A 21,721-nucleotide genomic window follows, 5' to 3' on the forward strand; every position below is an offset into this window, starting at 1 on the left:
TTTTACTTATTTCAAAATTGTTTGAACCTTTGTTATCAATACATTCAATGATTGAATCAACCAAGATTGCAATAAATTTGACCTTGATACATTATTGCTGATATTTCACTTCATTCATACTATTCGTAACTCATGATTGATCGCAATATTCTGGTTATTTTCTATTGCATAGTGGTCATTGCACTTTCAGTTTTATTTTACTATGTTTGGAAATTCTATTATTTGAGAAAAGAGGAACATGAGGAAACAAGGTAATTTTTTGAAGAAATTCAGTTTTGTCTGGAAATTCACGTTTTCTGAGAAAAAAAAATTCTAGAGAAATTAATATTAAAAACAAAAAATTATGCCGTTAAACTCAAATTTTCTGAAAAATAAACCTTTTGAATACATTTAAAATTTCCCAGAAAGCCGATGAAGAGTACTCATGTGGTGTCAAAATGTCTCATTTCGGTTTGATCTACAAAAAATGCAGGAGACGAGACTTTTTAACTAATTTCACATGGTGAAGAGCGTGCTGACGTCACGCTTTATTGGGGAAAAATTCCCGCATTTTTTGTAGATCAAACCGAAATGAGACACTTTGAGACCATGTGAGTACTGAAACTTCTAAAAGTTTCTAAATCAAACAAAACTCGAAAAACATTGGAAATGTTTGGAAAACTTTTAGAAATTTCTAGAACCTTCTGAATAATCCCACTATATAGTAAAAATCCAGAAGTTTTTAAAAAGTTGCGAAAACTGTGGAATATTGTTTAAAACTACTTCAAAAATTTTGAAGGTCCACAAAACTCCTGGAAAACCAGTCTTTTCTATTAAAAAATCTAGTTGTAAATTATTTTTTCATGATTTCCTATTCAGAAGTCTAGAATCTGGAATTATCCACTCATCAAGCCAGAAAACACCTTCTAGCGTCCGAGAAAATGAAAGTCTCCTCCAAGCCAATGAAGAAAATGTTCCAATTGGATTGGAGACCGAACCCATTAATGCCATAATCAAAAACCTAAAATTTGACGAGCGATTTGAAATTGATGTCAATAAGTTTTCCTTCTACAACTTAAGCTTCTTAGGGAATGGATATTATGGGAAAGTGTTCAAAGAGCGAATGCACAAGAAACAGAAAAATGGTCTAGACTCTGAGAATTCTTTGGAAGTTGCCGTTAAACGTGAGTTGAACAGTGTAACTATTTATTAATACCTTAACATATTAGGTGCATTAAGACCTGAAGATCCATCGGAACAACAGTTGATGTGTGAAGAACTTAACGTGATGTGTGTTGTTGGAAAACATCCAAACATCCTTGCACTAATTAGATGGATCCGAACCAATGAGTAAGTTTTATTGAGCAAAAAACTTACATCCACAATATTCCAGAATTCTTATTGTTTCCGAGTTCGTAGAGAAAGGGGATCTTGTAGAGTATTTGAGAGCTCGGAGAAGATATTTCAATAAGGATATTGTTTGTGTCGAAGATAATGGTCGTTTGCTGTGCCCGACGGACTTGTTATCATTTGCTTTTCAGATTGCTAATGGAATGAAGTTTTTAGGCAATGTCGCGGTGAGGATATTCAGTTTACAAACATTAAATTTGTTATATACATAATTCCAGAACTTTCGCATAGCTACCGATTTTTTAAAAGATATTTTCCAGAAATGTCCACATTTTTTAGGAGAATTCTAGGACAATTCAGAGTTTTTTAAAACGAAATTTCGAAATTTCGATTTTCCCGCAAAAATGTTGCTCAGAAAACTTTAAACTCCCGCCAAAATTTAGGACACTATCAACATTCAAATAGAATTTTTAAAAAAATCCAAGATAAAAATCAACAGAATTTTCTAGTGTGTTCATCGCGATCTGGCACTACGAAATGTGTTTGTCAAAAGAAATCGAATTATTCGAATTGCTGATTTTGGATTGGCTAGATGGCATGAAAACAAAGAATATTATAGGTTAGTTTGTTGAAGTGTACAACATTTCAAAATTTTTTTCAGAAAGAAGACCGACGTAGGTTTTCCAATGAAGTGGTTGGCACCGGAGTGTTTCGAGTTTGAACAAGAACGCGAGAATATAAAGTTTGATTCGAAATCTGACATTTGGTCATATGGAGTTTGTCTTTATGAAATATTTTCATTGGGAGTGTCACCTTATGAGGGTCTCGATTTTCGGCCAGATTATTTCCAGGGTTTGATGAAGTACGTGAGAGATGGGAATCAACTTCCAAGTCCGGAGCATGGGAGTGATAAAATGTGAGTTTTTCGAGTACTGTAGAGTAATCGTATGGTATTCTTGAGAACAGGCAAAACATTTATTTTTAATCTGTTTACTTGAAACCAAGGGTGTCATTTTTCGATTTATTGATTTTTCAGTGAAAATCGAAAAATCGAAAAATTGAAAATCGAAAAACGAAATTTTTTGATTTTTCGATTCTTTGGAAAATCGAAAAATCGATTAAAAATGTTCAGAAAATTAACCATAAAATATGATTTTTTGTCTAATTTTGTTTATATTGATAAGAAAAAATAAAAAATTTCTTCTAAAAAGAACAATAATGACCAAAATATTAAGCTAATTTTTGTAAAATCCGAATATTTTTTTCGAAAAATCGGAAGTTCGAAAAATCGAAAAAACGAAAAAAGATAATTTTCGATTTTTCGGTTTTCAAACTCTTGTAAAATTGAATGCCTTCACTATTTTATCCCGTTCTCTTAATTATTAAAAAAGAAATTGCCTTTAGCTACGAATTCATGCAGTCTTGCTGGAACTTAAATCCGGATAAACGACCCGTCTTCTCAGAATGCCGTGATTTCTTTCAAAAACTGCTACAACAAGTGTCCAAACCGGTTAGATTCGCTCAAAATAATAAAGTCTGATCGTTTTTTTTTTCAGTTTTTTGAAAATCTACTCAAAGAAATACAGAATGAAGAGAAATTGCAAACAAGCTATGATAATTGAATGTCTTCTATATAATTATTGCAGTTTTTGGATTTTCAACATTTCAAGCTTTAGATAATAACCTTTCTGTTGTCTTTACTTGTTTTATTGTGTTTTTCTCTTAATGAACATTTAATTTGACACTGATTTTTTTTTGAAACTATACGCACGAAAAACTAATTTTAATACTGATAAAGCAATAATCGAAATGTTTTAGTATTTCAGGCTAACGACCGAATTAGTTCTAATTCATCTTTTTTCAAATAATACCATGTATCTAAATAGTATGTAGAAACTGGAAATGCGCTGATCACGATAAAATGAAATATAATTTGAGTATTACGATCTGCCATGAATTACAATGACTTGACGACCCTAGTCATAGAAGCTCTGTCTCTGTCAAAAAGCATCTTATGGTCTCAGTTTTCAAAGTATTTTACCAATAAACTTTTTCATTTGATTTTAATTTTTATCACACTCTCTAGGAAACGTGAGAATGCAATAAAAATACGATAGATTGGTGCGGAAAAGTTGTTTACTAGTGCACTGGAAAGTTGGGCATCAGGGTTATTAGTTTCATTTTGCAATTTTCAAATTTATCAGGGAACCAGATACTGAATAGAAATCCACTTTTGGGTCAGTTCATCATATGCCAAAAAATTATATACTAGTGTTGAATTGCTTACCATGTCCATCGGACGCCACTGAAGAATGAACCACCACTTTAAGGTCTTGTTTTGTTTTTTCTTTGAGTTTGTTTTTGAGTTCTTCTTTGATTTTTTTAACAAAAAAAGCTTCCTCTACGGCATTGTTGACGGCCTTACGTATGAATTCCGTGGGCATATCTTAAAGCTTATACAAATTCAGAAAAACTCCGCTCTCCATTCAATCCTCTTCTTCATTTGTCCTAACTTGTTGAAACTTCCCCATAAGGAGAAAGTGATTCGCCTACGTGAAAATATAAAAGGAAGACAAAGAAATGAGGAATCCTAATGTTACTCAAAATGTTTAAATAATTGTATTCCACATACCCGTTTATTTTCAATAAACATTTATTCCTCATCTGTCATATGTTATCAATCTACTATCACTTTTCTTTGCATTTCAGTCGACAAAAACTATTTAGTCTTGATTCTGTGCTTCTTATAATAACTTTTATGTAAGATTATACATTTTTTTTTCGAATAATGCCATCCCGTAGCCTTCCAACTACACAAACTGATCCGCTTTTGCCACGCAGCTCAAATAGGTATGTTCCTTTCATTTTCCTTTCAAAATATGTCCTTCTAAGATCACGATCAACTAGTTCCCATCACAGCTGCAAAACTATCGTTAAGATACTTTTTATATTTATTGGAATATTGATGATATCAGCACCAATTGCTTATGGTTTGACTATAATGACTGGTAATTACGATGATAGCAAGCCTTGTAAGCTATTTACAAAACCGTTACGAAATACAAATGTGCTTATTTCAGATTCGTTTACATATTTTATTACAAATGTATTTAATACCTTCATCAGCATTGTGCCGGTATCTATTTCATCAGTAGCTTCAAAGCAATCACCACCCACAACAAAAACTGAATTTCCAATACCTTCAAGTTCTAATTTTTCCACAGAAACTGAATTCAACAGCCCGATTAAAAGAACCGAAACATTTAATGAAGAAGAATCAAATGCCACCAATGAAACTTTTTTATCCAAAGAACCTATATCCACGTTTTCAACAACTATAACAGCATTGCCAGTTTCCGGAGAAAGACCCATATCTACGATTATTGTCAATCATGGAGAGAATCATGAAAATCCACCTCTCGCTCAAGTTGCCACGTGTCCAGATGATTGGATGACTTATGAAAGACCACAAGGAAGATGGTGTATGAAGGTTAGTTTTCACGGTTTATTGTAGTAAATATTGTAGTAAATCTTTGGTGCAGTTTGGAATTGAAAAGCTTAGTAAACTAATAAACATCATCAAACATGTCTTCTTGTTCTTCTGAAGAGAGAGGAAGGTACTCAATTTTCAAGGTTGTAACTTATATTATGAGCTCACAAATATATTCCACTTCAAGCTAAATCAAGATATATAGGCGTTCTACGGAAAGATGTCCCAGTCCGATGCCGAAGCAGAGTGCAACGCAGTCGGAGCAAAACTTTCAGGACTTCAAAACGCAAACGAAAGGATGAATATTTCTTGTAGGCCAAGAGTAATATAATCACAACCAATCAGATAATTAAGATGTTCTTCGTGACTTGGTATACAAGGATGGTGGTGGAAAATACACAGCTTGGCTCGGTGGGAAGAGAAAAGCTAGCTGCCCGACCGGCGCCTCTTGTGCCCGACTGAACAGTATCGAGTGGACTGATGGGCACACGACAGGCACTGATGGATTTTCAACTGGTACTCGGGAGCTCGACGGCACTTATCTACAAAAATTCCGGTATGTCAGTTATTCGCTAAGAATATATTAATTCCCGTATACTCTCTATTAACCTGGCATTCAGGATGAAATTTGTAGTGGGATGTATGGATTTAAGATTAATCGACTCATTTTTAGGGGAGTTCAACAATGTTTGCACATGATTGTCACTCCATATTCCGATACCGAGCTTGGATTCGCAGACTTCGTTCACGGTTCAGTGGATGATGAGTTTTGTACAGCAACATGGGTTAAAGCATACGTCTGTGGAAAGTTGCCGAGCTAACTGATGATCTGTTGTTTTAAACGAATAAAATTTTGCGTTAAAGTGAAACTGATGATTACAGAACGTCATAAAAACGTATATAATTGATACCACATTGAGGCGGTAATTTTTAGCTATATGATCATCATCAGTTTTTCTAACGAAATTTTAAACCGACATTAACATCTTTATGAATTTTTCGAAAAGCCTCATTACGATACTCGTATCAGTAGTATCTTTGTGCACACTTTGAGTCTAAACACGCGCTCTCGTCCTGCCGCCGAACACGTTCTGCAGGAATGGACGTGCTTTCTAACAGCTCTAGTTGCTAATAACTATGTGACTCACTTCCTTATCACCATACTATCTCAAATAAATTCCTCATTTGATCCGACGGCTTCGCTCGTGCCAGGACCCTATTAGCCAGTTGTTCCATTGTATTTTTATTTTTTGCAGTCATTTAAATTAGAGAAATTGTACAATATTTATATTTAATTTTGTAATTTATCTGTTTATGTAGATATTACTCCAAAATGGTATAAATACTAAAATTAACTAATTTTTCAATAGTTGTATAAACTCTTAGGCCCAGAGCCAGGCACTTCCAGGAAAATAAAGCCAACAATTTGGATTTTTTTCTAATTTCAGAGAAAAAAGTGGAAACATTTGATTCGGTGCAGTTGGAAAATGAACCAAGGTCGGAATTTTCTTATTTTTTAAATGCGAAAGTAACGATTCAAGTGGTTTCTGTCGTTTTATTGGCGATTCTTGGGAAACAATAATAATAATAATTTATTACGCTCGCTGGGAGACGTGAAGGAATACAGAATACCAGAATACCATAGTTATCATTGTTCGCTAGAATTGGAGCAGCTGGGCAATCGTTTCCATTCGATTAGAATGTTGTCCTTGTCCTTGCGTTGTCCTTGCGTAGACTCCCCCATAGTGGGCGAGCGATTCCCGAGTGAAAATAATCACGGAATGTGAAAATAATCACGGAATGGTATTAAGACGAATTAAGACGAAGAAGAATTTAAATTAAAAAATTAAATATTTTCTACTTTAATGTTGTCCCAACAAAACAACAATGATCTTCAGAAAATCATTAATTCTTGTCATTGAAAAATATGAAGAATTGAATGCTTACGGTAGGTAAGAATTTTTTTTTCCTTTCGCTTTACAGTTAGGACATCTTGAGCAGGTTTTATTTCGCCATTCCACATTCAATATCAATATTATTTTTGGTGAAGTACTAAGTTGTTTAGAAGTACTAAGTTGTCTTGTTCTCAAGAAATCATCTATTTAACATTTGTGAAGGTCACTTTTGAAATTACTACTTATTGCTTATAATACTGAGAAAAAAAAAGTGTCATCGCATTGGATCAGATATGATTGCTAATTCTTAGGAATGAATAACACAAAATACATGACCATCGATACAATTTATCTTATAAGCAACATTTGTATGAAATGATTGCATGATAACACCACAGCATTTTGGCACCGCCTCTTTTTCCTACCTATTTAACCCCAGCTGGTCCTGACCGTTTAATTTATGGTTTTTCGACCATTTTTGGCGTTTTCAGGCATAATTTTTGTTTTTGAATTTTTGGAGTCAGTTTTCATCAAAAAGCTGTGATCGAAAACGGAAAATATATTTTATTTTTCATTCACTCTGCTACCATTAAGACCCTTTTTCCGTTTTCAGTGCACAATCGGTTCAAAAAACTCACTCTCTCGCCCATGAGAGACGCCGAGAAAGTTAATCACGATATTTTATTTAACTTTTGAATTAAAAAGAGGCCGTGCAATTATTTCATTTTTCAAAAAATATTCCTAATTTGATTTTTGACCAATTGTTTTGTTGAAATGTGTCACGCCACCGAATCTCTTTTTAATTGATAATCTTTTTATACTTTGCTGTTGATTTGAAAAAAAGGAAGATAGAGGAAGTAGTCATTTTAATCAGCGGTTTGCAGCCACCTTCAGCATCCATCATTTGTGAGAGAGATCTCACTCTCCTTTTTGCCATGACTCTGACATTGCTAGTTGTCAGTTTAAAGGTGGTGTAGTCGAATTTTTATTTCATTTGCCAGCCCATTCCGAATTATTGTAGAACTTTCCAGAAGGTTCTAGAACTTTTAAGAAAATTCTCAAATTTCGAAACAACTTCAACATTCACTTTAAAAATTTTTTTAGCTGAAAATTCAAAGTATTTGAGTGTTCTAGAACATACTGGGAGACTCAACAAAATTTTGAAATGTTCAAAAAAAGAAATCCGAATTCCCACAAAACAATTTGCCAGAAATTGGATTTCTCGTCAAAATTTCCCTCACAAATTTCAAGTCAATATCCCTTCAAAAGACAAAAAGCCCATTTTCCCAAATTTTCTAAGTGTATTTGAGCCTACGGTCTTCAACCTGAGTTATTAGGCTTGGAATAGACTTAAAATTTTCTTATCGCTTCTACTTGTGTTCAGGCCTACGGCCCTCAATCTGAATTATTAGGTTTGGAAGAGGCTAAACGGTTGCCAACGTCTCTACATGCGTTCGGGCTTGCGACCCTCAATTCGGTTGAGTGAACTTTCAGACAAAAAACTTAGTCTCGTATAAGGCATTTAGCCTGCTCTGTTGGGGATGTGATTAGAAGCTACTTTCAGTTTCCGGCAAATCTTGGCATGAGTTTTTTTTGCCTGAGTTGATAAGTGCGTTGCCAAAAAAACTAATTATATCTTTCTTGACATTGGGCAACAAAACACTTTAAACAAACCAAATTGAATTATCTTTAGACACACTTTTCAAACGACTAATGTCATCGCAAAATCCTGTGTACTCTCCTCTGTCGCTAGGAGAAACAAACATGTAAGTTCTTTTAATATTTAACTAAAGTTTTGCACTTTTCTTAGAATCCTGAAGTATCAGTGAGAATTTTATTGAAAATTTAAGATCGCAACAAAAGCATCCTTCTAAAAAGAGCACAGCTTTGGCTCTCGTTGGAACTCTAGTCATTTTTTCAACAGTCTCTTTAGCCATATTTGGGGGTTTTTCAAACGACGACTCTGATGACAATTTTGGAATAGGTTTAGTTTTGCCATCTAAACTCTTGTGATCACTACCGATTTTCAGCTCACGTGCCATACCATAAGACATTAACAACACAGAATGAGTCTATCCAATTGGGAAACCGTTTCAAAAACAGATACTTTGAGTTCAAGTACGAAATTGTACGAGGAAACTATTCACACACTAACGAAGATGAATTAGCGGTTAAACCATTTATCGTGAGGAATATTGAAAGACATTCTGATGGAGAACCATACGATGTATACTTACATAAGATAAAACCTGATGAGGAAGGAATGGTATGTTTGACCTTCACAAAAGTAGACTTACTGGGTTTCAGATCTACTGGAAATTCAACTTAAAGGCTACTGATAAAGTAGTGAAGACGCTGGTAATTCGAATGATAGGAATCAATCAGACACTCAACGAAGGAGGCAAAGCCGAGGCTTGTTTGGAAACTTTTGAGGTTCTGAAATTTTTTCGAATTTTTTGAAGTAAACTTAATTTCAAGAACTGCTTGGAAGCTCCGGCAAACCAGGATTTGACCATTGATATGCCACGAGCTGACACTCTTTTCTTAGGAGTGAGTTTTCTTTCACGTAGAAGCTATTACGAGTAAATTTTAAGGTAAAGCTGTACAAGAATATAAAAGTATTCCGATATGCTGAAGAGTGTATGGGATGTGAGGAGCTTGAGAGCGGTTTTTCGGTTAAAGCCTACTGGGGTGAGTATTTTTACAAGACTTCAGTGGCCCAAAGCGGTGCAACCCTTTTAAAAATTACGCAGCTTAAAAAAAGTTAGCTCTAAATTATAAATGCGTGGTATGTAGGCGTTACCTGCATGGTTTTGTAGCCACTGCCAATATCTGCGCACCGTTGAGCCGCCTGTGTGATTTCTAGGCGTCACCTGCGTGCTTTTTGGTTGCTTGTGTGGTCTTGAAGCGTTGCCTGTGTGGTGGGCAGTCACCTCCGTGGTTTGGAGCGGTGCCTGCTTTGATTTATCTGAGCACGATAAGAGTATTACCGGTACAGAGAGTGCAGATAGTTTGAGAGTGACAGACATCCGGGACCCAATGGGGCGGGGCGCGCGGAAGAGACGATTTGTGTCGATTTACGAAATTTTCCTCGTTGTCATCATTTCGTAAATCGACACAAATCGTCTCTTCCGCGCGCCCCGCCCCATTGGGTCCCGGATGTCTGTCACTCTCTAACTATCTACACTCTCTGTACCGGTAATAATATCTTGTAGAAAGTATAAGGTCTTTGTGTTCATCCCTTGAAGATTTCATTGATTTTTTGTTGGGACATGAAAACTGATCACCCAAAAATGTGTAAAAACTAATTTCTGCAAAATCTACAACTTAATTTTAATTTCCGTAGTTTCAACGCAAGATCACCTTCTCAACATTTCCTCTACATTCCATGACGACAGTGGACGGGTTTTTGCACTGTCCCCAAAGACTGGAGAAAACTATGCAAAGTTCACGTATAACTTCCTTAATAATTCGTATTCACACAACGAGCCAGATGGGTCACCAGTCAGATTATTCGATTTTAATGGCTTGGAACGAGTAGAGGATTATACAGAGAATACTGTATTCTTACGCAGAAAAAACCCAAAGGAAAAGGGAAACGTAGGTTTTTCATTTATAAAATAAGCGTAATTTGTTAAAATCTATCATAGATTAAATGGGCGCTCGATTTGAATATCGATGGACTATCAGTGGAGACAGTTGTGATCAAAATCATAGGAATCGACGAAATTGACAATGGTGGAGGAACGGCCATAGCCTGTGGACATGATCTTACTTCAATAGTTAACCCGGTAAGCGGCAAAATTTAATTAGAGAAGTACTGTAGGGGTAGTGCAGGGGTATTTTAAAGGTACTGTAGAAGTACCGCAGGTCTTGACACAACAAAAATTGATTTTCACACAATTTTCGAGAAACATTTTTTCAGAGATGCGGCAATATTCCGTTTAACGGAAAAATCACTTTTTTTAATAACGCTTTCCATCGTTTATATTTGAATGTAAGTATTTACTGATCTTTAACCAATTCTAGCTGTCCAATTCCAGATAACGCTGGACGAGGATATTCAAATTTTTAAGACCAAACTCGATGACGAGGGCAGTTTGGAGAATGTTTCTGTTGAAGTGTACTGGAGTGACTGGAGAGGTACATAGGAGTACTGTAGGGGTACTGTAGCATTACAGTAGCATTAGAGTAGTCAGAGCATTAGCAAATTGCCGGAATTGAAAATTTCTGAAAAATTGTGGTTTTGCTCATTTTTTTTCGAAACTTCAAAATTTTAATTTTAATCGGCAAAATTGTACGCATCCCATTAGGTCAAGGAATAAGTTTTTTCGTTTTTTTTCAGTTTTGATTTTTTTCAAATATTGTTTTGTAGTTATATAGAAGACTGTTAGCAATGAGAAGCCTATTAATATCCGTCATATCAGGCACCTTTAAGAATAATTCCAGCTCAAAACAAAACAAAACACTTTTTTTTTTTGGTTTTTTTTTCGTGAAACTAAAAAGTTTACATTCTTTAAGGTGTTAGACCGTTAGTTAATCACAAAATCAAAACTGAAAAAAAAACGACAAAACGTATTCCTTGACCTGATATGAATGTTCCTACATCTATTTTGATTTTTCTATTAAAGTAACTATGAAAATATCTTTAAAAGACGAGAAATAATTCTAAAAGGTATAGTTTTAAGTGATTCCGTCTTATGAAACATCCATCTAAAAACTTCCGGCGAAATGATGTTTGGCAAACGGATTGCCGGAATTGAAAAAAAATTGAAAATTTCCAGCAAGTCGACAAACCGGCAATTTGCAGATTTGCCGACATTGTTGACAAAAAAACTGCCAAACGGCAATTGCCTTTCACCCCTGGCCTAGACTCCTGTAAAGACCATTTTCAGATGACGTGCCATTCCATTGGACATTAAAAACGCAGAATGAGTCTATCCAATTGGGAAACCGTTTCAAAAACAGATACTTTGAGTTCAAGTACGAAATTGAACGCGGAAAATATTCACACACTAACGAAGATGAATCAGCGGTTAAACCATTTCTTGTGAAAAATATCGAAAGACATGCTGATGACGACACATACGATGTATACTTACAAAAGATAAAACCTGATGAGGAAGGAATGGTATGTTTGACCTTCACAAAAGTAGACTTACTGGGTTTCAGATCTACTGGAAATTCGACTTAAAGGCTACTGATAAAGTAGTGAAGACGCTGGTAATTCGAATGATAGGAATCAATCAGACACTCAACGGAGGAGGCAAAGCCGAGGCTTGTTTGGAAACTTTTGAGGTTTTGCAGTTTTTTTGAATTTTTTGAAGTAAAGTTAATTTCAAGAATTGCACGGAAATTCCGGTGGACGAGGATTTGATCATTGATATGCCACGAGCTGACACTCTTTTCTTAGGAGTAAGTTTTCTTTCACCTAGAAGCAACTACGAGTAAATTTAAGGTAAAGCTGTACAAGAATATAAAAATATTCCGCAAAGCTGAAAGGTGTGTGCGATGTTCGGGGCTTTTGAGCGGTTTTTCGGTTAAAGCCTACTGGGGTGAGTTTTTTTCACGACTTCGGTGGGGTAAGACTTTTAAAAATTACGCAGCTTGAAAAAAAGTTAGTTCTATATTATAAATGATTTAAAGTATATTCTACCGGCGGTGGTGTAGTCAATTTTTTTTATTGAAAACTTTGTCAAAATTGTTTGAAAACACCGAATTTCATAATGAAAGACAATTATTTATTTAATTATCACCCTAACGAAACTTGGTGGTTTTGTGAAATTTTGGGGCAAAAAAAGTCTCAGATTTCGGCACCTTAAAGGTGGTGTAGTAGATTTTAGACTCAAATTGTCTGAAAACACCGAATTTCGTAATGAAACTTCTTGAAAACTTTCCAAAAAAAAGTTATGACAGCTCAAAAAATGGCCTACAATTAGGTAAAATTTGAAATTTGAAAAACATAAATGTTTTTTAAAGTCGACGGACGGCGATATTTTTTAATTTTTTTACCAAATCTCGCCGTCCATCGACTAAAATTCATAAATGAAGTTGAAAACGCGAGATAATTGACATGTGTACCCAAAATTTGACGGTGATTTCAAAAAAAAAATTGTTACCAGTCGCTGCGACATTGGCAAGTCGGTCAAATTTCAAATTTTACCTAATTGTAGGCCATTTTTTGAGCTCTCATAACTTTTTTTTGGAAAGTTTTCAAGAAGTTTCATTATAAAATTCGGTGTTTTCAGACAATTTTGAGTCTAATAAAGCAACAAAAAATCGAATACACCACCTTTAAGGTGCCGGAATCTGAGACTTTGCTTTTTTTGCCCCAAAATTTCACAAAACTACCAAATTTCGTTAGGGTGATAATTAAACAAATACCTATTTCCACTAGTTCTGGTACTGTCAAGCATTTTTCTCCAAAACTTTTTTACTGTAGTCGCACTGTAGGAGTAATGTAGCGTCACTGTCGGGGTACTGCTGGGATACTGTAGGGGTACTTCAGGAGTACAGTAGTGTAGGAGTACTGTAGCGGTATTGGGGGGGGGGGTACTGTAGGGGTACAATAATGGTACTGTAGGGGTACAGTTGTGTTATCGTAGGGGTATTGCAATGTTACTGTAGGAATACTGTAATGGTATTGTTGGGGCGCTTTAGCGGAATTACTGGTCTAGATAGTGTAGATATGTAGTTGAAGATGTGTTGTAAAGAATTTTTCTCCAAAACTTTGAAGTGCCATAACATTTTTGAGATATTTTCAGAAAGTCTCATTACGAAATTCGGTAGTTTTGGGCTATTTTATGTATAAAATAGGTTTCGGTACTCTACTTTTAATTTCTGTAGTTTCAACGCAAGATCACCTTCTCAACATTTCCTCTACATTCCATGACGACAGTGGACGGGTTTTTGCACTGTCCCCAAAGACTGGAGAAAACTATGCAAAGTTCACGTATAACTTCATCAATAATTTGTATTCACACACCGAGCCAGATGGGTCACCAGTCAGATTATTCGATTTTAATGGCTTGGAACGAGTAGAGGATTATACAGAGAATACTGTATTCTTACGCAGAAAAAACCCAAAGGAAAAGGGAAACGTAGGTTTTTCATTTATAAAATAAGCGTAATTTGTTAAAATCTAGATTCGATGGGCGCTCAATTTGAGAATCGATGGAAAATACGTGGAAAAAGTAGTTATTGGAATAATTGGAATTGAAGAGATTGCCAATCGGGGAGGAACGGCCAGAGCCTGTTGGAATGTTTTATACGTAAGTTTGGGAATTTTCACTATGAGAGTAGTGTAGGGAAATTGGTGGGTACTGTAGGGGTAATGCAGGAGTACTGTAGAAGAACTTAAGTGGTGCTGTAGGAGTACTGTAGGGATACCGTATTTTTGGAGTGCATATCCCAAAATTTAGCGCTTTTTGCAGAATTGCATCGATATTCCGATTGACGGAACTTTCACATTGCAAAATAATGTTGTCGATCTTTCTTTGGATGTAAGTATTTATTGATCTTTACACAATTCTAGCTATTCAATTTCAGATAGAGCTGGACGAGGATATTCAAATTTTTAGGACCAAACTCGACGATGAGGGCAGTTTGGAGAATGTTTCTGTTGAAGTCTACTGGAGGGGCCAGAGAGGTACATAGGAGTACGGTAGGGGTATTGTAGGATCACTGTGGGGATACTGTAGGATTACAGTAGGAGTACAGTGTAGATGTACTGTAGGATCATTGTAGGATCACTGTAAGGGTACTGTAATGATACTGTAGGAGTACTGTAGTTTTAGAAACCGGTGTTTTGAAGGCATTGAGGTGACCGGTAAGTGTCGGGGAACTGTAGTTATCAAAAAAAATATACCTAAAAACTGAAAAAAATCAAAAATCTTTCAATTTTTCAGAGAACAACTAAGAATACTCTGCACCGCCCATTTGGTTTCTTTTTTTTTTTGTAAATTACAAATAAAAATGTGCGATTTTTTCTTTTTAAATATTATTCATTTGTCGACAGTTTCCGACAAACGTCCAACAAACAACCAACAAACAATAACGAAAAAAAAAACTTGTATCATATTTGTGCCCGCATCGAACCAAAAAACATCTCAATTGACGAGAAGTTGCCAAAAATGAGCCATTTTTTCTAAAACTTTAAGCACCCATAACTTTTTTTTGAAAATTTTTCAAAACGTCTCATTCGAGTTCAGCCTATTGAGAGCTTTCAAACAAATATAATCATGACTAGGTTTCACTAACTTTGAAAATTTTGGGTCTCGCCACGAAAATGGGGTTACTGTAGCTTAGCGTTTTCGTGGTGGGAGCCGATTTTTGCAATGTCATGAGGTTATTCAAACTCAGCTCGAAAATTTCAATTTCCCGCCGCCAAAAGATTTATCCGAAAATTTGAATTTTCGAGTAAATTTGGGTCCCGCCACGAAAAGTGACGAAATTAAAAAAAATACTAAAAAAGTTTTTTCAACCGGACCAGTTTGGCAATGATTATGCCACGTACGAACCAAAATTTCAAAAATATGTGAAAATTTCGAGCTTACAGTGAAGAGATTCTGAGGAGAAATTTCGGGTCTCGCCACGGAAATGGGGTTACTGTAGCTTAGCATTTTTGTGATGGGAGCCGAGGCTCAACATGAAAAGTACTCCTTGTTTTTTAATGATATCCTTGGTTAGTGTTCTGGATTTTTTTCAGCATTACCTGTTGGCTGAAAATAAAGTTTACATTTTTTTAAGATGGAGTTTAGATATTAGAGTTTAGAAAGAGTTCAACTCTACCACGCGGTCGAATTTTTTATTCAAATAAAAAGATGTTCAAAATTCCATATTTTCCATAATTTTCAGTTTAAAATATTTTGAAAACCAGTGCACATTTAAAATTCCATATTCTCCATAATTCATATCAGGGGTGGGCGACAAACGATTTTTTCCGGCAAATCGGCAAATCGGCAAATTCCTGGAATTGAAATTTCCGGCAAACCGGCAAACCGGCAAATTGCCGATTTGCCGAATTTCAATTTCAAATGGCAAAATTAAACGCATCATATGAATTTTCCTATATCTATTTTGAGAAGTACGCATATTCTATGAAAATATGTAGAAACAACGGGAAAAATTCAAAAATGGACAGTTTTAAGTGCTTCCGTCTTATAAAAAATCCCTCTGAATATTTCCGGCAAATCTGGTATCCGGCAAATCGGCAAGTCGGCAATTTGCCTTAAATTAAAATTTCTGGCAAATAGGTAAACCGGCAAATTGCCGGAATTGGAAATTTCCGGCAAATCGGCAAATTGCCGAAAAAAAACGCGTATTTCTCGGGAAATAGTTCTATTCTACCAAATTTTTAAAAAATTTTGAAAACCAGTGCTTAATTCTCTACCCAGTTTGATCTTACTGCCTGGTTACATAGGTCACAGAAATGATGACTAACTAGAACATACAAGATTTCCCAAAGTACCATTGCCCTCGATGTTGAACAACGCTATACTCTAGCCAACGTGAAACACAAATTGTCTAGCCTACAAAACAACGCACACTTTTTGATCTCTGCCGTCTCTTTTTGGACTCGAATCTTTCTTTTTTTCGACGGGTCTCTTCGTTGTTTTGATGACTTTCTTCAAGATTTATATTTCAAATTTTCAAATTTTCAAACTTGAATTTCAGTTTACCTTCTTATTTTTTAAAAAATATTTTCTGATTATTTTTTACTCACAAAAAATGATTTTAGCTCTCAGTTAGATTTTTAGTTGAAACCTATGTCATTTTAAAAAGGACCTTCAAAATAGGATACTTAACTCGATCTAAAAAATTTCTCTGCTCTATCTCATTTCCTTATACTATTTCTAACGTTTTTATATGTTAAAGTGTAGAGCTACATGATCTTTTTTTTTGTTATTTTATTAACCTTGAAGGAAAAAATCATCCAAACTTCTGACTAGTGAGTTGTTAACGTGTTTAATTAATATTTTCAACTCTGGAGGTTCGATTGCAAAATCATAAAAAGTACGCAAAAATCCCAATTTGACGGGCCTCTAAAGTTGGAAAAAATGCACAAAAAAAATTTAAAATCGACTTTTTCCTAGTTCAAAATGCCTCTCTTCCGCTAATTTATTTGTAGTGTCCCATTTAGAAGGTCCTCTTTCAAATGACATAGGCTTCATTTGGAAGTTTAATTATGAGCCGAAAAACTTCCCTTGTTAAGCTTTTTAGAATGTCCACTCGCTTTGATGTGGTTGTCTATGGAGCAACTGGTTTCACTGGTACATTTATTGTTGAACGTATGATAAAATCACAGTTTTTCGATGATTTATCAATTGCGGTTGCTGGAAGGAATGAGAAGAAGCTCAGAGAGGTGTTGAGAATTGTTGGAGAGAAAACTGGTACGCTTAAATATTTTTTTTTCTGAATATTACCAATTTTTAAATATAAACCGACTTTTGTTGAAAAGAAATAATAGCTTTAAAGGTGGAGTAGCTCCAGTGGGGATTTATTTTAAATACATTTATAATAAACTGATATATCCAAACATCATAATAAAAAACTCCAAAAATTTTTAGATATTTTACAATTCCCGGTTAAAGTTTTGGCAAATTGGAATAATTTTGAAAAATATCAGGTTTTGAGTAAATTCATAGCAATGTCCCATGTTTCGACCCCAACAATGTTTTAATGCAAATAATTAAAACATAATTACAGTATAAGAAAGTAGAAAAAACAAAAGTTTTTTGGTCGACTTCCAAAATTATGTCACTTTTTGTCAGTAAATAAAAAAAAGTTCAAAAAATTTTTTAAAAGTTTTATTGTGATATCCCGTCCTTTTTTTTACCGCAGGAGTAGTTTTAAACATTTTCCCCTCTGGTGTTACTTCACCTCTAAAAACGCTTTGAGTGACCTGAACCACGTGGAATCATTTGTTCAACTGCATAGTGGACCGATGGGGTACTCGCTTAACACTGGAACCTATGAAACTGTACTCTTGGCAGTGAGTAATGAAAATGAAAATAAAATGAAAGAAATTAGAAAGTCTACAATGCCAAACGACATTGAGAATGGAACAGTTATTCCACCGCGTCGAGGAGTTGTCTGGAAAATTGAAGGTAAGTTTTGTAATTTTGTTTTCCGAAGTTTTCAATTGTTAAAGGTGGAATAGCGCCAGTGCCAAACTGGCCGCATATCATAATAAAACTTTTCAAAAAGTTTTTGAAATTTTATTATTTACTGTCAAAAAGTGTCAATTACTCAGTTTTTGCCACTCATAATTTTGGAAGTCGACCAAAAAAAATTGTTCTACATTTGTTATACTGTAATTCTGTTTTAATTTTTTGTATTAAAACGTTGTAGAGGTCGTAACATGCGACATTGCTTCGGATTTCCTCCAAAGCTCATACTTTCAACATTTTTCCACTTTTTTTGAAATTAGGTCGTTTTGAAGCATTATAAGTGTATTTAGAAGGAATCATCACAAAAATCACGTGAAACTGGCCTACAGAACTGGTTTTTTTTGAATATTGACAAAATATAAAGATTTAAAATAAAAACAATAATACGGCCGGTACTCAAAAAAAAGAATATGAGTGTCTGGGCTCTCACAAGAAAATTTTGTAACACTCGAAAACGGAAACTTTTCGAATTTTTACAGACCTCGAAGAAATAAGTTTTCAAAAGTACCGATATCTTAGACTTTGCCCTTTCATACCAAAAATGGCCCAAAACTACCGAATTTTGTAATGAGACGTTTTTTTTTAAACATTTCTCTTTAAAAAGTTATGGCGGTTGAAAGTTCTGAAAAAAAGGCATATTTTCCGCTAAAGTCAATGTTTTTTTAATTATCACTTTTTAATGCAAATTGTGGACCTTTTTTAAGCGTTTATTTGTTGACCTAAATACATTTTCGGATACAAGTTATTTTTGTGCCCCACCGACGTTGGCGAAATTTCGATTTTAGCTGAAAATGAGTCTTTTTTCCAGAAGTTTGAATTACCATAACTTTTTTTTGAGAAATTTTCAAAACGTTTCATTACGAAATTCCGTAATTTTGGGCCTGAGAAAACAAAGTCTCAGATTTCGGTACTCCACTTTTAAGCAAGTTTTTTGCCGAATTTGCCGAGCTCGGCAAATTCGGCAAATTTGCCGTGCTAGACAAACTCCAAAAAATTTTATCCTTTTTGATGTTTTTTGGAGTTGGAGCACCAAAACTTTTGTGTCATTTTACTGAATTTTTGGGGACAAAATCAATAGTTTTGGTCAAAATTGTATTTCCAAATTTTTGATGTGTGCGGCAAATTCGGCAAATTCGGCAAATTCGACAATTCAAAGTTTAAAAAAATATTCGACTATTCTTCTATATACAATATTTTCAGAAAAAGAGCTTCAAGGCTTTGCCATCCCATTCCCTGGTGCTGATCTATCAGTGATGGTCCGGAGTCAATATTATGATGCGACTGTTCGAAAATCTCGTCCTGTTCATCTTTCTAGTTACTTTCAACTTGACACTCGATTCAAGACGTATCGCCTGATTCTCTGGGGTGCTATCACGCGCGCCTTTGCTCTTGCTTCATTCACTCGCCGAATCCTTTTGAAATACCCGGATCAGTGCAGTTTCCGAATGTTCAAGAAATCGGGTCCAAGTGCTCAACAAATTGCTGAAGCGTCATTCACGTATTGGTTCTTTGGATATGGATACAAGGAGACTATTCCACTGGATCAGCAGCACGAGAGAAAAGTCGATAGAAAAGTGGTGGCTACTTGTAAGGGACCAGATCTCGCATATATGGCAGCTAGTGGTTGTGTTCTTTCCGCTGCACTAGCATTGGTTAAAGATAAGAACAACCTGCCAAAGGAGTGAGTTTTTGGAAATTCTAGTAACTGTTTGATACTAAAAAGATTATGTACATATGTATGTTGACACGGCTTCCAGTCTTCTAACAAACGTCAAAATTACCAATAAAAATTTCAGTTTTTCAGAGGAGGCGTCTACACTCCAGCCGCTGCTTTTGGAGACTCCAAGATATACGATTACCTGGCAACCTTTGGAATTAATTTTCATTTGGAATCTGAATACGATCTCTAACCTTACTTTGTTTTCTTTGCCATCGTTTACTCTTTTTATATTTCCGTTAAAAATCATTCATTAATTTAAACTCAACATCATGCAATAGTATCGGAGTGAGAATCACAAATCACAATAGCATAACACAAAAAAAATACGCCTAAAATATTTCACTTTTACATATTATACATAAGTCGTACCGTCGTATTTTCCATATCAAAAGCCAAGCAGTCTCCCAGTATTTTCTTACAAGGAAAGGTTTTTAGTTTACCGTCAGACTTTAAAACGAGACATGTGTCATTTGAAAGTGTTCCATAAGGATATGTCACTGCAAAATTTTAAGCGACAAAGCTAAACTCTCCACCCCTCTAGCAACGATCTGAAACTGTTACAGTGCATTTTTCCACTACTTTGGAGGCCTGTAGAATTACACCAAAATCTCTGAAACAACAATTAAGAATTCTGAACAGTTTTATGAAAGCCAGAGGGTACATTATTCTAATTATTCTAATTTACTCTCTTCACAGATTAAGTTACTCTCTGTGGCTTCCCACTATAATTTACTCTCTGTGGCTTCACAGATTAAGTTACTCTCTGTGGCTTCACAGTATATTTTACTCTCTGTGGCTTCACAGTATATTTTACTCTCTGTGGCTTCCCACTGTATTTTACTCTCTGTGGCTTCACAGTATATTTTACTCTCTGTGGCTTCCCACTATATTTTACTCTCTGTGGCTTCACAGTATATTTTACTCTCTGTGGCTTCACAGTATTTTTTACTCTCTGTGGCTTCCCACTATATTTTACTCTCTGTGGCTTCACAGTATATTTTACTCTCTGTGGCTTCACAGTATTTTTTACTCTCTGTGGCTTCCCACTATATTTTACTCTCTGTGGCTTCCCACTATATTTTACTCTCTGTGGCTTCACAGTATATTTTACTCTCTGTGGCTTCACAGTATTTTTTACTCTCTGTGGCTTCCCACTATATTTTACTCTCTGTGGCTTCCCACTATATTTTACTCTCCAAAAATAATTTCCAAGTTTTTAATGATTTGTTGCATATTGAAAAAAACATTTTTCGGGTTTTTTGAAATGAATATCGTAGCTACAGAAACGGTAGTACACTCTTCTGAAAATACAAAAAATTTGCAATTTTTATAGCTAGGGCACTTTTTTTTAATGAATAGCGCTATTCTATATAGCGTAGCCTTAAAGACGGTCAGGTTTGTTATATTCTTGCTAAAAAAAGTGCCTTAAAACAACAAATAGAAAATTTTTTGTTCTATCAAATGAATGCATGATCGTCTTTTTAGCTATGTTTTTCATTCCAAAAAACCGGAATTTTTTTTTCATAATGACCACCTTTAAAAAATTTGAAAATTATTTTAGGTTGGTTGCAATCATGCTGAAAAAAATGTCCTAACACTTTTTTAATGTTTTGAAAATTCAAAAAAAAAAAGTTTTTTGTGAGTCAAAACAGTTTTGAATCGGAGCTTTTTATTCGTAAAAAACATTGGGACGCAGGAAAGATCGCCTACTCAGTCAGTCATGCGGCGGAATATCCGGGAAGTATTGGATTTCAATTTGTACATTTCAAGAATCCCCCTTTAGATTTATTTTATGAATGAATACTTTCACAACGGCTTTATACGTCATAACTTTTGGTAGTATATATCAATAATTTAAATGCGAAAGTTTTTGTCAATGGGCTTACCGGAATTTGCAATTTTATTTTTTTTTAACTTTTAAATTAAAGGTGGGGAAACATTTTTAAATGACTCCAAACTTTCCACTGATTCCAAAAAACTATGTGAAAAAATTGAAAAAAAATTCCCTGATTTTATATTTGAGCCTGAAATCGCGATTTTCATTTGCGTACCGATGAGATTTTTCAAATGCGCGCCCAAAAAAATGCTCCTCGGAGCACAGTCGCTTTCAAGCTCA

The 21,721-nt window shown here is 35.0% G+C and overlaps 4 protein-coding genes across 11 annotated transcripts; all 4 read left to right on the forward strand.

Moving 5' to 3' along the window:
* Positions 1 to 64: 64 nt before the first annotated feature.
* On the forward strand, positions 65 to 3,073 carry Y50D4B.6 (receptor protein-tyrosine kinase). The gene is made up of 8 exons (NM_070974.5): positions 65 to 251; positions 859 to 1,163; positions 1,209 to 1,329; positions 1,373 to 1,556; positions 1,839 to 1,948; positions 1,991 to 2,245; positions 2,734 to 2,839; positions 2,886 to 3,073. The coding sequence occupies exons 1-8, from the start codon at positions 133 to 135 to the stop codon at positions 2,949 to 2,951; spliced, it is 1,266 nt and encodes a 421-aa protein (NP_503375.2). The 5' UTR covers positions 65 to 132; the 3' UTR covers positions 2,952 to 3,073.
* A 958-nt stretch (positions 3,074 to 4,031) lies between these two features.
* Positions 4,032 to 5,640, forward strand: clec-203 (C-type lectin domain-containing protein; the record flags this gene model as incomplete). Its single annotated transcript, NM_070975.3, has 6 exons — positions 4,032 to 4,179; positions 4,222 to 4,361; positions 4,410 to 4,819; positions 5,025 to 5,130; positions 5,174 to 5,375; positions 5,493 to 5,640. Exons 1-6 carry the CDS (start codon positions 4,118 to 4,120, stop codon positions 5,638 to 5,640), a joined length of 1,068 nt encoding a protein of 355 aa, NP_503376.2. The 5' UTR covers positions 4,032 to 4,117.
* A 2,767-nt stretch (positions 5,641 to 8,407) lies between these two features.
* On the forward strand, positions 8,408 to 14,699 carry Y50D4B.4 (PAW domain-containing protein; the record flags this gene model as incomplete). 6 transcript variants are annotated; one of them, NM_001313338.3, is made up of 19 exons in its annotated part: positions 8,408 to 8,480; positions 8,565 to 8,698; positions 8,745 to 8,980; positions 9,022 to 9,147; positions 9,193 to 9,264; positions 9,309 to 9,405; positions 10,061 to 10,314; positions 10,365 to 10,505; positions 10,640 to 10,711; positions 10,758 to 10,857; positions 11,610 to 11,845; positions 11,887 to 12,012; positions 12,058 to 12,129; positions 12,173 to 12,269; positions 13,561 to 13,814; positions 13,860 to 13,985; positions 14,148 to 14,216; positions 14,263 to 14,362; positions 14,622 to 14,699. In NM_001313338.3, the coding sequence occupies 19 exons, from the start codon at positions 8,428 to 8,430 to the stop codon at positions 14,630 to 14,632; spliced, it is 2,376 nt and encodes a 791-aa protein (NP_001300267.1). The 6 variants fall into 6 exon arrangements, with proteins under 6 accessions (NP_001300267.1, NP_001300268.1, NP_001300269.1 ...); NM_001313339.3 differs by lacking the exons at positions 10,365 to 10,505; positions 10,640 to 10,711; positions 10,758 to 10,857; ... (3 more) ...; positions 12,173 to 12,269; positions 13,561 to 13,814 and having other exon boundaries at positions 8,428 to 8,480; positions 14,622 to 14,632; NM_001313340.3 differs by lacking the exons at positions 10,061 to 10,314; positions 10,365 to 10,505; positions 10,640 to 10,711; ... (3 more) ...; positions 12,058 to 12,129; positions 12,173 to 12,269 and having other exon boundaries at positions 8,428 to 8,480; positions 14,622 to 14,632.
* A 1,629-nt stretch (positions 14,700 to 16,328) lies between these two features.
* Y50D4B.2 lies at positions 16,329 to 19,880 on the forward strand (the record flags this gene model as incomplete). Of its 3 annotated transcripts, NR_132497.1 has the most annotated exons (4): positions 16,935 to 17,105; positions 17,614 to 17,822; positions 19,086 to 19,566; positions 19,690 to 19,795. NR_132497.1 is itself a non-coding variant. In NM_070978.4 (3 exons), the coding sequence occupies 3 exons, from the start codon at positions 17,756 to 17,758 to the stop codon at positions 19,793 to 19,795; spliced, it is 654 nt and encodes a 217-aa protein (NP_503379.3). In that variant the 3' UTR covers positions 19,796 to 19,880. The 3 variants fall into 3 exon arrangements, 2 of the variants coding, with proteins under 2 accessions (NP_503379.3, NP_001300266.1); NM_070978.4 differs by having other exon boundaries at positions 16,329 to 17,822; positions 19,690 to 19,880; NM_001313337.3 differs by lacking the exon at positions 17,614 to 17,822 and having other exon boundaries at positions 16,937 to 17,105; positions 19,690 to 19,870.
* Between the last annotated feature and the right edge of the window lie 1,841 nt (positions 19,881 to 21,721).

Source organism: Caenorhabditis elegans, chromosome V (assembly GCF_000002985.6).
Source record: "Caenorhabditis elegans chromosome V".
Taxonomy (NCBI): Eukaryota; Metazoa; Nematoda; class Chromadorea; order Rhabditida; family Rhabditidae; genus Caenorhabditis; species Caenorhabditis elegans.